The sequence below is a fragment of the Gymnoscopelus microlampas genome, assembly GCF_963454915.1.
Source record: "Gymnoscopelus microlampas genome assembly, chromosome: 2".
Classification (NCBI taxonomy): domain Eukaryota; kingdom Metazoa; phylum Chordata; class Actinopteri; order Myctophiformes; family Myctophidae; genus Gymnoscopelus; species Gymnoscopelus microlampas.
Genome location: NC_139939.1, coordinates 55,062,405 through 55,076,662, shown reverse-complemented (window position 1 = coordinate 55,076,662; position 14,258 = coordinate 55,062,405). Strand labels below are relative to the sequence as shown.

Sequence of the window (14,258 nt, the reverse complement as noted above, 5' to 3'; positions counted from 1 at the left end):
TTACAGTATGTAGAGCAGCAGCACTTCCCAGTTTGCGAGGCGTCGTGAGCTTGAAGATCGGCTGTTTTCACAATATTTATCTGTGGAACTGAGTCAAACTAAATGCAATGCCTACAATTCTGTCAGGACACCTCATGAATGGCTGGGTAAAGGATAATTTATGAAGGATAAGATTGATTTTTTTTTATATAAAATGAGCAATATACAGTATTTATTATACTTTGGCAATGAATTGGATCTGCTTATCATAGGTACTATGATAAAGCATGTCTCCCAACTAGGGATGTCCGATTTTATCGGCCTCCCGATATTATCGGCCGATATTAGCATAAAAATTGATATCGGGAAAATATCGGTAACGGTTTTTGAAAAAAAAAAAAAAAATTTTTTTTTCTTCTTTTTTTTTTGCTTTATAAATAAGTTACAGGAGTTCTTACTGTATATGGTGTGTGTGATATGAAATTTGAGCTTACCCTAATCACAATAATCCCCGCATATATCGGTATCGGTTGATATCGGTATCGGTAATTAAGAGTTGGACAATATCGGTATATCGGTTATCGGTAAAAAAGCCAATATCGGACAACCCTACTCCCAACCATAGGGACTCTGAATCTCCCCGTACATAAACAGCAGATCCAAAGCGACAGGTGGCAGCTGGGGTGGTGGAGGGTGAGCAGCAATTTTTATTTGCAAGACAGCAGTGGTGAGAGCATCAGCATGATCAGAGGCAAAAAGCAAGCAGGGATGAGTAGAGCAAAGTTTTACCGGTTTTAATGAGTTTTAAACAAATAAGTCACACACATACACACCAGGGGCGTAGCCACGGGTGGGCATAGGTAGGCCTGGCCCCACCCATTTGTTTTTTCTGCCCACCCCCCCAAAAAATTGGGGGAAAAAATTAGGGTTGTCCGATATTGGCTTTTTTACCGATAACCGATATACCGATATTGTCCAACTCTTAATTACCGATACCGATATCAACCGATACCGATATATGCGGGGATTATTGTGATTAGGGTAAGCTCAAATTTCATATCACACACACCATACAGTAAGAACTACTGTAAATTATTAAAAAAAAAAAAAAAGTTCAAAAACCGATACCGATATTTTCCGATATCGATTTTTATGCTAATATTGGCCGATAATATCGGGAGGCCGATAATATCGAACATCCCTAGAAAAAATACATATATATATATAATTTTTTATAGGTATCCGAAATCCGTCACAAACCCGCAGGAAAAGTGTCTAAAACCGCTATTAACCGCAAATTTTCGCGAGCGCGCACAGTCCGGCCGCACGTGCGCACATGTGTGCCCACCCGCAACTTCCGAGGCCCAGCCTCGGCTAGCGTTCTGGCTACGCCACTGACACACACACACACACACACACACACACACACACACACACACACACACACACACACACACTGCCTTTGTGGTGCAGACAGACACCAATGTGTAATAAGTCATCTTACACAATATCTGTTGGTGACCGTGTTCCTCGTCTGAAGCTTCTTGAAGCTCAAAGTGTTTCCAAATAACTGAATTGGTCATACTTTTCTAGTTGACCAAAGGCTGTCTGTCTCTCTCTCCATGACTCTATAGCTCAGGGGTCTTGAAATGTTTTCAGGCCAAGGACCCCTTAGCAGAGAGAGAGATGAAGCAGGGACCCCTTCCACTACATAGTGTATACAATTGTGTTGCAGATTTAACTGTTTCATAGATTTCATAGATAGCTTCATAGACTTGTTTGACAGCGCTGTCATCGTATGTTGGATTCATGATAACCCATTGAGACCTGACATTCTACATGTCTCCTAAATCTCAACAGTTTTCTGAAAATGTATGTTCTATATCAGTGGTGCTCAATCTTTTTCATGTCAAGGACCCCCGAAATGATAAGTATTTGGCCGCGGACCCCCATCAAAATATTTTGTTCCAGGGACCCCCAGAAGCAACGATTTGAGTTAAAAATGTTCGCTTTAAAAAATATATATATTCAAAGATTTGCACACATTTTGACGATTTTTCAAAAATAGCAGATCTACAAGCTCGTAGCTATGAGCTTGTAGATCTGCTATTTTTGAATAGCCCAAAGTGTAAAATAATGCTTTTTAGCTCAAATCTAAAAATGACACAGTTCCAGGTCTTAATGGGTCAAAGGGATAGTTCACCCAAAAAAAAAAAAGTTTTCACCCCATGGAGACTTGAATTCATGGATATTGTTTTGTTTTTGTCGCATTCCTAAGCCAATAATTTGATGACCAGCGGACCGGTAGGCAGGAAGCCCCCCCCTCCCCCTTGTAGTAGCTCTCTGAGGACCCCCTAGGGGTCCTGGACCCCCTGCTCTAGCTGAAACTGAGAGTGAGTGTGGGCTCTTAAGGGATTTACAACAACAAAAGACAAGTACAAGAGAGCATCGTTATGAAACGGAATGCAGCGCGAGAATAGTTTTGTCTCCCATTATCTTGTTTTCATCATCGCCAGAATATATATTTTAAAAATATGTATATATATTTAAAGATTTTCACAAATTTTCACATAAAAAACAAAAAATAGCAGATCTACAAGCTCATAGCGCGGCACTCGGTGCCGCACTATGAGCTTGTATATCTGCTATTTTTCAATAGCCAAAGAAATCTAAAATGACACAGATACTTTCCCGGCTAAATTAGTTAAATGGCTTATTTAAAAGCCATTTAAGCTATAACTAGGCTACGTTTGAACTTAGTGTGGGGTGGTGCAACTGGCCCCTGTGTGTGTGAATGACTTTGTTTGGAAAAACGGAAACAAAGTCCCTTATGGTTTTAGAAAGCAGAATTTGAGGGTAAATGAAGGTGCTGGCTTTCACAGAAGGTCGGTCTGGGATCGTTACCTGAAAACTAAGTGTGACTACCTTTCTAGAAACAAAGGAACTGATACTTTTAAGCTGCACTATGCAACTTTCCTCTTCTACCCCGGATTTGAACCCGGTTTCCTGCGCAAGTGCTGATTTTTTTTTGTACCATTGAGCTAATAGAGCCTAGCCTGCTTGCTCAGGGGATAAATTGAATCTTGACCATCAGGTCAAAATTTGTGTCGGATCCTGTGTCTATGTGAGACATGACCTTTGACAACCATCTAAATGTGTCAATAGAAGAGCAGGGAGACAGACAGCAGGGACGTGCACAGATAGACTCTAGCTGGTGCTAGAGCACCTGCCCTTTGCCCTCTTGACAAGAAGTGCCCTTTTGAAAAAAAGAAAAAAAAAAGTTTTTTTTTCCCCAGTTTACAGCAGGGGTCTTCAACAGGGGGTCCTCAGAGTCACTACAGGGGGTCCGCCAAATCTTTATGTGATATGATTTTTCTTTTTACCATAACCACTCGAAACCTAGCATCCCTTTTCTGAGGAGAACTTTAGCCAAAAATAGCAGATCTACAAGCCCACAACGCCTCGCGCTGCGAGACGCATCCACTGACAGACAGACAGTCAGACAGACAGACAGACATACAGACAGTGATATAGAATAGGGGAGCAACAGTTAATCTAAAAAGTCACCAATCATAAATCTTTTGTTCTTAAGTGCTCATGTGGTTAATCAGACTAATTGATGTAGTCTATTATAAAAAGAATCACTTAAGACATTCATTGATGCTGTATATATATAGCTTTTTTTTATTATCCAACAAAACTGCTCCTTTATTATTCAATGAATCAAACAGTACTTTAAAATGATTGCTGTGAAGACAATCGATAGTTGCAGCTCTAATATAGAGAGAGACAGTGATATAGAGCACTGGTTCTCAAAGTGGGATAATATGTAGAACATATACAAGATATCATCAACACTAGTATCAATAAAACATATATGTACAGTAAACAGTTGAGCGGGGGGCGGGGTGGGGGGTTCTGTGTCACTTTAGATTTATTTGGCTATTCAAAAATTTGAAAATATGTGCAAATATACATATATATATATTTGTATCCCAGAGAGAGAGAGAGAGAGAGAGAGAGAGAGAGAGAGAGAGAGAGAGAGAGAGAGAGAGAGAGAGAGAGAGAGAGAGAGAGAGAGAGAGAGAGAGAGAGAGAGAGAGAGAGAGAGAGAGAGAGAGAGAGAGAGAGAGAGAGAGAGATGGTGAGAGAGAGAGAGAGAGCAGGAAAGGCCCACAGTGTGGGCGTCTGCAACTTTATGAAAATCCCTCTTGATGATTCATCATTCACATCAGACAGGACTGACCGTAATGTCACCACTGTGTGTGTGTGTGTGTGTGTGTGTGTGTGTGTGTGTGTGTGTGTGTGTGTGTGTGTGTGTGTGTGTGTGTGTGTGTGCGTGCATGGCCATGGGTGCGTGGGTGGCTGGGTGGGGTGTGCACACACACACGTGCATGCATGTGCAACCCTGGGGAATCCTAGTGGTTGAGTAATAACGTCCGCTGATACAACAGCTGGTACAGTACATGATTTGGACATGTTGATACTTAGTTACGCATACACTACACACACACACACACACACACACACACACACACACACACACACACACACACACACACACACACACACACACACACACACACACACACACACACACACACGTGTGCACACACACACACGCACACACACACGGGGGGGGGGCATACTGTGTGTGGTCGGTTATATAATTTATATTTGTGTATGCGTGTACGCGTACACGCGTGTCTGTGTGAGTTGACATGAACTCATGACAGAGTGATATATATGCAAGAGCAGCAAGTATCAGTCAGAACTCTACGTTTCCCCTTTTTCTGAATTTAGAGTTCCTGTTCCTATTTCCCACTGCTGAGCAAACACACACAGAGAGAGAGAGAGAGAAACAGAGAGAGAGAGAGAAACAGAGAGATGAAAAGAGACTGCAGTCGTGGAAAAAGTACTCAAATTCTTTACTTAAGTAGGCCTAAAAGCAATATTAAAATACTCTGTTACAAGTAAAAGTCCAGAATTCTAAATTTACTTGAGCAAAAGTACAAAAGTATTGGCATCAAAATGTACTTAAAGTACCAAAAGTACAAGTACTAAATATTTGAAAATAGCAGATCTACAAGCTCACAACGCGTCGCGATGCGACGCGTTGTGAGCTTGTACATCAGCTATTTTCAATTAGCCTAGGTATAAAATAGGGCTAAAGTGGTTCATCTATGTCTTATAATATAATAATGTATATCTGAAAAGTAACTAGTAACTAAAAGTTTTCAAATAATTGTAGTGGAGTAAAAGTACAACATTTGTCTCTGAGATGTAGTGGAGTAGAAGTAAAAGTATTGGAAATTGGAAATACTCAAGTAAAGTACAAATACCTCAAAATTGTACAGTAAATGTACTTTGTTACTTTCCACCACTGACAGAGAGAGATAGAGAAACAGAGAGAGAGATGAAAAGAGAGAGAGAGAGACAGAAACAAGAGAGCAGGAAGTTAATGTAAAACAGTTGTCACCGTGCAAATGTCTTTTAACTGCCAAACAATTGTAAAAGAAGTGCTTTACCACGGTCCTGTGGTCTGCGTGACAGTTTCGTTTTGCAGCCTAGAGCCTTATCATCTATTTACGGTCCGTAGCCAATATGTTGTTTGTTTGTGTGCAATCATATTCATAATGCAATCATATGCATAATACAATCACTGTTGCTGATGACGGGCCGTGATTACACACGGCTATGCTCGTGACAGTTTAATGGCCTCACATTATCGTCCCAGAGACGGTTTAGTCAGCAAACGGTGACAATAAAACATCGCTGTCGGGCCAGGAAACCTCTTATCTCTGTATTCTAACCCTTTGTGGGTTTGTTTTCACAATGTGTTCATTTATTTAGGCATTTTAGCAGACACTCTTAATCCAGAGCGATTTACAATAAGCAAGGACAACACAAGGTAATACATGAAATGCATAGAGACAGTAATCTAGGACATTGGTTCTCAAAGTGGAGTCCGGGGACACCCAGGGGTACTTGAGGGGTTCCAGGGGGTCCCCAGCTAAATGATAGATTAGGCACCAAATGGACCCTTATGGGTCTGTAACTCTGAGAGTGTACAAATGGAACCAAATGGACCCGTTAGGTCCATTTGGTTCCATTTGTACACTCTCAGAGTTAAATTGACATAGATTTTACAATATAAATTGCGGTCCAAGTGATAGAAATGCCATTAAATGGGGGTCTGTAGCCCTAATGCGTGTCAAACTGGGGGTCCTTGAAATTAAAATGGTTGAGAATCACTGCTAGAGCCGTAACAAATCTTCTCTTATGGGGGTCCCTGGCATATCTTTTGAAATGGGGGTCCGCGGGCTAATAAGTGTCAATTTGGGGGTTCTTGACATGAAAAAGTTTGAGAACCACTGATCTAGGATCATAGGTAAACCAAGAACCAGTGGTGTGTTCCAGGTTTTTTCCGGAGGGTACTATATACGATAATTATCCCCTGCACGACATGCACGTGGTCGTGGGTATACGCTGGCGCGTTTTCAATGGTTGAAATGGTTATTAGACTGTATACGTTTTTTCCCCAAAATAATCTGGACTGTATACGGCGTATACAGCGTAACACGGTAGAACACACCACCGCCAAGAACCTATCCGTCTAAACAGTATAATATAAAAACATTAAAGGAGGAGTTCACCCAAAAAATGACTTATTTTCTATCAATTACACACCCCATGAAGCCTTGATTTCATGGATTTATTTTTGTTTTTGTGGCATTCCTAAGACAATAATTTGATGACCGTGTGTATTTCCGGTAGGAGACACAAATAATCTACTTTGTGTCTCCTACCGGATGCATTAGCCGGTAGGAGACAGGAATCAAATTATTAGCTTAGGAATGCGACAAAAACAAAAAAGAATCCATGGATTCAAGGCTTCATAGGGTGTGCAATTGATAGAAAATAAGTCATTTTTTGGCTGAACTCCTCCTTTAATACTCTGTACATTGAAACTATACAAACTATAAGATGCCAGGTCTTCAAATGAACCTGGCATCTGTCTAAATAATAATCTAAATGACGTAAATGTAGTGCTATTTTAGAATTTGCATCCTGAAAAGTAACAGTTCTCGACATGGTTATAACAACTGTTCTATGTGTCTCTCTCTCTGTGTGTGTGTGTGTGTGTGTGTGTGTGTGTGTGTGTGTGTGTGTGTGTGTGTGTGTGTGTGTGTGTGTGTGTGTGTGTGTGTGTGTGTGTGTGTGTGTGTGTGTGTGTGTGTGTGTCTGTGTGTCTGTGTGTGTGTAGTTCCTGTGCTTGAAGAACATCCGTACCTTCCTGGCTGTGTGTCAGGAGAGATTCAACCTGAAGAAGAGTGAACTGTTCGAGGCCTTCGATCTCTTTGATGTCAGAGACTTCGGCAAGGTACTGTTAACCCCCCCCCCCCCCCCCCCACACACACACACACACACACACACACACACACACACACACACACACACACACACACGTTTCGTTTTGAAACATGAGTCATACATTTTGAGTATCTGATGCTCAGTATCAGTATCAGTATCTATACTGCAGGTGAAACGTGGTTTTGTGAGGGTTTGTTTCTATTGTGGTCATGTGTATTCAATTCAATACTATACAAGGGGGGCGGCAGTGGCTCAGGGGTAGAGTGGCCGGTAGAGCGGCCGGGTGGAAGCCGTGAGGTTTCCAGTTCGATCCCGGGCTCCCCCAGAGTTAGTGTCGAAATGTCCTTGAGCAAGACATTCAACCTCTAATAGGCTCTATGCACAGCAGCCATTTTGGAGAAAAATTGGGCCTCTTCTGACTTCCTTCACAGGTGTTACCAATGATACTAATGAAGGCTCTGTTCCATTCTGGTCAAACAAAGTCAGGGTGCTGATGTTGTGCATGTTGGCTCACTAGAAATACTAGTCGGTCTCAAAGTATGGTCCAGGGACCCTCATGGTTCCTTGAGAGGGTGTAACTCTGAGAGTGTACAAATGGAACCAAATGGACCCGGGAGGGTCCATTTGGTTCCATTTGTACACTCTCAGAGTTATGGGGGTCCTTGAAATTAAAAAGTTTGAGAACCACTGTGCTACACTAAATGGAACAGAGCCTTCATTAGTGTCATTGGTAACACCTGTGAAGGAAGCAAGGCAAGGGCCTAATTTCTGTCCAATATGGCTGCTGTGCATAGAGCCTATTGCTCCCGATGAGCAGGTTGGTGCCTTGCATGGTTTCCTCCTCCATCGGTGTATGAATGTGTGTGTGAATGGGTGAATGTAATGCACAATCTATGTAAAGCGCTTTGGATAAAAGCGCTATATAAATGCACCATTTACCATTTACAAGAAATCATCAATACTAGTAGCAGTAAAAGTATAATTACAGAAACAACAGTGGGGGTCATTTCTTTTGGCTAGAAGACCTGTCTAGGTCTAGTTGTAAATTGCAGACAGGTGCTCTTTTATGGCGGTTTAGAAGGAGGGTAGGGAGTCACACTTTTTGATGGCTGGTGGTAGGACATTCCACATATTGGTGGCATAATAGTAGAATTAATTCAAATTGTGCTTACATTTTTTTTTACGAATGCGTTTCGTTTTTCAGGAATTGTGCCTGCTCAGTTGAAGAAAAACTGCAAGAAGGGATTTAACAATCCCTTCTTACAGGGAATTTAGTTTTTCAGATGTTTGGCAACAGACTTTCATTTCTTGTTCTGTGTTTTTTTGTCCTTCCCTTTCCTAAATGAAAGTAAACCTTAGACAGAAAGAATGACAGGCGCCACAGCGCGTCTGAAAATGGCTGCTATTCCAGGTTATTGTCGTTCAATATTTCATTAAATCCTCTGGTGTTTTGTTTTACTAGAGGTTTGGAGGTCAATGATTGGATAAAATTGGTTTTCCCCGAACCTGAAAATGCCTGTTCTCTGTTTAATAATGATGATCTGGACAAACAGTTACATTTGTACACCCTCTGAATTATAAACAGATCCTCTAACAGGGTTTTAGTCTCTATTCAATATCCTACTCTGTGTACCCTATATTTACGTTGCAGGTAATTGACACCTTGTCCATCCTGTCCCATTCTTCCATCGCTCTACACAAAAACTTCCAGTAAGTCACTTCTTCATTCTTCTGTGGGTTTCTCATCCGCAGTTTCTGTCTATATCTATCTATACAATCAATCTATTGATAGATTGATTGACCTTGAACACTTTCTGGGCATGTCACAGTAGGTGAACATTTTGGTGAAAATACTAGCTTTGCATTGTAAGAGAGATTTGGTGTTGAGGGGGAAAAAGGAGGAGAACTAGTATCGAGCCATGGGGGACACCGGTTAATGACGTTACTTTTATTATGACGTTACTTATGGTTTAAGTGGTTATGGAAAGAGTTCCGTATGAGCATACTGCTTCCTTCCTCTGCATGCACAGTCAGATATGCTTCTTGTTTTGTACTGTACTGTATCTGTTGTGTGTGATGTGGCAATAAATTCTGATCCTGGACATTGATAGAACAGTGTTTTTGACACTGTCCAACTCATTGTGGATATAAGACAAAATAAAGCACCAGCAACTGTACTTTTTTTGTTTGACCAATCAAACACAATCTTCACATTCACAAGACGGTGTCTTCTGTGCTGATGTTCGGCTAGTTAGAAAATCATGGAGGTGCAAGAACTTAACCGAAAATAATGTCATCAGCAGCAGCAAGGGAATGAGTTTGTTCCTTATCTCTGCAACATCTTTTTGGTGAAAAAGGATGTTGCAGCCCTGACTGACTGACTGACTGACTGACTGATATATTTTGGAGCTAGGCCTGTCACAACTATTACATAATCGCCTAATCACAATTATTTGAGATAATAAGTATAAAGTTGTTGAATTATGTAAGTTACCTGCCCTGTGCACCTTTTGTTTACGAAGCCTAAAAAAGCCAGAAACAGAAATGTAATTTGTATTCATAATGTTCCAATGTTCAACCACAAGAAACCATTAAATTATTTGAGCGACAATTAATCGTCAAGTGAAATGTCATAATGGTGACAGCCGTAATTGAAGCCCACATATACCCTCCTCACACATCACTCACACACATCCCTGTGTTCTCCAGGCCGTTCCCATCAGAAGGATGTGCATCAGATGACGACATCTACAACGGGCTGTCTGACCAGATAGAGTAAGGACTGTTCTTTAACACTTTTATGTCAGGATGGAACGTTTGAGATGATTTGATGATCCCAGTCAACCCTCACTGTGAATGTGACCGACACTTTACTTTACTTTTAATTCTAAGAATACCATACCTAATTTAAACCCAAGATAAAACCCCACATACCTACCAAAGTCTAAACCTAAACAATAGAATATCTAAAGCCTAATTAGAAATATCAAAGATTTTAAAAGTATCAATGGTCACATGTTTGAGACATTTTAAACCATTGTTTTAGTTGTGTTTTAAAAGTACACAAGGTGGGGCTTTCCCGTAAAGCAGTGGTTTTCATTATCATTTTCATATCAAGGTCCATTATTTATTATTCGGCATTTGAGCCCCAGACCACCGTTTGATCTCAGACCTCTCAAAACTTATATTTCGTTGTCGTTTGATACGATTTTGTCCGCAATTCCATGCTGTATTGATGTTGGTACCAATAGGAGAGATGACAGGCAAACGTTGATCAAAATAACAATTCTTCTACATTCAGTAGAAGAATTGTATGTATGTTGGTTCTAATTGTGTTAGACTTCTTGTAAATTAAGTATTGCAGATGTTAAACATAATTTAACTCTTGAGAGCGTAAAATGAAACCAAATGGACCCGTAAGGGTCCATTTGGTTTAATTTTACGCTCTCTAACAGTTAAAGATCTATAAGGGTCCATTTGGTTTCATTTTACGCTCTCAAGAGTTAAAGATCTATACGGGTCCATTTGGTTTCATTTTACGCTCTCAAGAGTTAAAGAATAAGGGTCCATTTGGTCACCGGACCACTGGTTGAGAACCACTGCTGTAGAGTGACTGGGAGGCTATTCCATCGTATCTATAGGCTTCACTTGATGGAGAGGACATTCTGTCACAAGTCTTTGCTGTGTCTTCTGTTGGACTATAGGGATCTGAATAGCTGATGCGTATGAAACTTATGATGACAACAGTGTTGACTGACAATAATAATCATGTTTAATGATTATGTGTGTGACTGTATATTTACCGTTTGTGTGTGCCAGTGAAACGGTGGATGAAGACGATGACCTGTATGATTGTGTGGAGGATGAGGAGGATGAAGATAATGAAATCTACGAAGACTTGATGAGGGCAGAGCCAGAGACTGTGAGTGTTCAACACACACCATACTGGATTCAAAGGATTCAAACGTTAATAATAAATAGCACATGTAGTGAGCTTGTATATCTGCTATTTTTGAATAGCCAACTTTATATGCATTAAAGGGTTCAAATGTTTTAACACATTTAGCTGGGGGGACCCCCTGGAACCCCCTCAAGTATCGATACTTGTTGCCTATTTTTACATCGGTAAAAATTGTTGCACCGATACTTGTTGCCTACTTTTGATTGATGCTAATTACGTTCACCAGATGTATGTCGGTTACTTTGTTCACATGCAATTTTATTTAGATAGCACGTTGTGTGATGTTTGGTGTACTAGTTGCAGTGGTGGAAACAGTACTCAAATGTTTTACTTAAGTAAAAGTATCAATGCTGCAATTTAGAAATACTCTGTTACAAGTGAAAGTCCGGAATTAAAATCTTACTTGAGTAAAAGAACAAAGGTATTGGTATCACATTTCACAAGTTTTAAAATGTATAAGAATCTTTTGAAAATAGCAGATCTACAAGCTCACGATGCGTCGCATCGCGACACATCGTGAGCTTGCAGATTTGCTATTTTCAAATGGCCAAAATATAGGACTGAAGTGGTTACTGTATGTTTTGTGATAATTATCAAAATCTACACAGTAACTAGTAACTTAGGTTTTCAAATAATTGTAGTAGTAAAAGTATAATATTTGCCTCTGACATGTTTTGGAGTAGAAGTAAATGTACTGACAATTGGAAATACCCCAGTAAAGTGAAACAAAATACCTCAAAATTGTACTTAAGTACAGTACTTGAGTAAATGTACTTAGTTACTTTACACCACTGATTAGTTGCTTAGTAGCACAGCATTATTTACTAACCCTTACACGTGACCATTTACCCTGTCATTTGCTGACTAGGGTTCATGCTATTTACTCTGATCTAGCACCAGGTCATTTGCCCTGGATAAGAGCGTCAACGTAGCTTCATTGTAAATGATAAATTGTGTGTGTTTGTAAAGCAACAAAAGGCTCCTGTAGACAAGAGAGGATGCTGCCTGCTGGAGATCAGACAGACTGAGGAGAAATACTATGACACACTGGAGTCTATATTACAGGTACACACACACACACACACACACACACACACACACACACACACACACACACACACACACACACACACACACACACTTACTTATCCACCTGTTTCCTAGGCTTTTCACTGTGTTCCACTTCCTGTCTTTTGATCCAATGAAATCCAATGAAACCGGTCAGATGACTAATGATATCCAATGAAATCTGACAGGAAGTGGAAAACACACAGCCAAGAAACAGGTGAATACACAGTGAGTGAGTGAGCAAGCAAGCGAGCAAGCCAATGAAAGTGAAAGATGTTAAAGACAGAGGTAACAGTAATATCTTTCTCCTGTACGCAGCACTTTATGAAGCCCCTTCAGAAGTTCCTCAAACCACAGGACATGGAGAGCATCTTCATCAACATAGAGGTGTGTGGACACACACACACACACACACACACACACACACACACACACACACACACACACACACACACACACACACACACACACACACACACACACACACACACACACACACACAGTACTGAGGGGTTTGAACCGTACTGTTGAACCTGGCTGACACGCTGATATTTTGTCCGGCCTAATTCCGTACTGTCATTTTTTGGGGGGGGTTTGTATAGGAAGGGGGCATGTCTGATAAAATGAATATCAAATATCTAAATACTGAATCAAGCAACTTAAAAACTGTCTGGGGGTGAAACACAAAAGCCTGAGTAGACGTTAAAATGACCCCGAACATGTTTGAAAATTAAATTAAAGTGTGTGTGTGTGTGTGTGTGTGTGTGTGTGTGTGTGTGTGTGTGTGTGTGTGTGTGTGTGTGTGTGTGTGTGTGTGTGTGTGTGTGTGTGTGTGTGTGTGTGTGTGTGTGTGTGTGTGTGTGTGTGTGTGTGTGTGTGTGTGTGTGTTGTGTCTGTGTGTGTAGGAGTTGGCCGGGCTCCATCAGACCTTATTGGAGGAGATACGCAACTCTATCCTGAACCAGGGAGCCCAGAACCTCCACCTAGTCTTCATCAAATATAAAGAGAGGTATATCACAAGTACACGCACGCACACACACATGCACCAGATGAAAACGACAGACATGAACACGCAGAGCAGAATAGACACTCATCGCATCTTCACGCGGCTGTTTTTCTTTTTCAGTTTAGCGTAAATACGTCACGTATCTTTATTTAGAGTAGCCAATTATTTTTTAGCCCTTTTTCTCCCCAATTTAGTTGATATGCCAATGAATCCCTCCCCACACACATGGCTGTGTTGTCACTGCTGTCGTGTCTTACTGAGTCACCCTGCCAGTGAGGAGCCAAAATACGGCTATAAATACGGCTATAACTAGGTTGTCTTTTTTTAAAGTGTCGGGCTTTGGGGGGGTGTCATCATCGTCGGGATGTAAAAGGATATCATTTTGGGGGTCCTTGACATGGAAAAGTCGGAGGACCACTGATATAGCAACACACTGTTAGGATTTTTAGATACGTAGGTATTTGGCCACAAACCCCCATTTTAAAATGTTTTGTTCCAGCCAAAGATTTCAGTTAAAAATATATATTCAAAGATTTGCATACATTTTCATGATTTTTCAAAATAAAACAGCAGTACAAGCTCATGCTACGAGCTTGTAGATCTGCTTGAATAGCCAAATAAATCTGAAATTGACACAGATGCATTCCCGGTCTTGATGGGTTAAGGATGTTTTTAAAAGTCCCTATAGGGTGGGCGGGGGGGGGGGGGGGGGGGCAGCTTTGATCCTCAAAGGGAGTTTGTTCCACAACTTGGGTGCCAACACGGTCGGTCGCCCGTCCTTTTGCTGTGGACTGTGGTATTTCCATCAGTGTTGTGATCAGTGGTGGAAAAAGTACTCAAATTCTTTACTTAAGTAAAAGTACCAATACT

The 14,258-nt window shown here is 40.9% G+C and overlaps 1 protein-coding gene across 4 annotated transcripts in view; it reads left to right on the top strand.

The window, feature by feature from the left end:
- vav1 (vav guanine nucleotide exchange factor 1) overlaps positions 1–14,258 on the top strand; it is a 39,235-nt gene that overhangs the window by 8,001 nt on the left and 16,976 nt on the right. For all 4 annotated transcript variants that reach the window (XM_084043105.1, XM_084043103.1, XM_084043102.1 and 1 more), the window contains exons 4-10: positions 7,247–7,363; positions 9,005–9,063; positions 10,063–10,128; positions 11,173–11,275; positions 12,284–12,379; positions 12,701–12,769; positions 13,288–13,391. In XM_084043105.1, the coding sequence (XP_083899231.1) occupies positions 7,247–7,363; positions 9,005–9,063; positions 10,063–10,128; positions 11,173–11,275; positions 12,284–12,379; positions 12,701–12,769; positions 13,288–13,391 (614 nt within the window). The remainder of the gene's footprint in view (positions 1–7,246; positions 7,364–9,004; positions 9,064–10,062; positions 10,129–11,172; positions 11,276–12,283; positions 12,380–12,700; positions 12,770–13,287; positions 13,392–14,258) is intronic.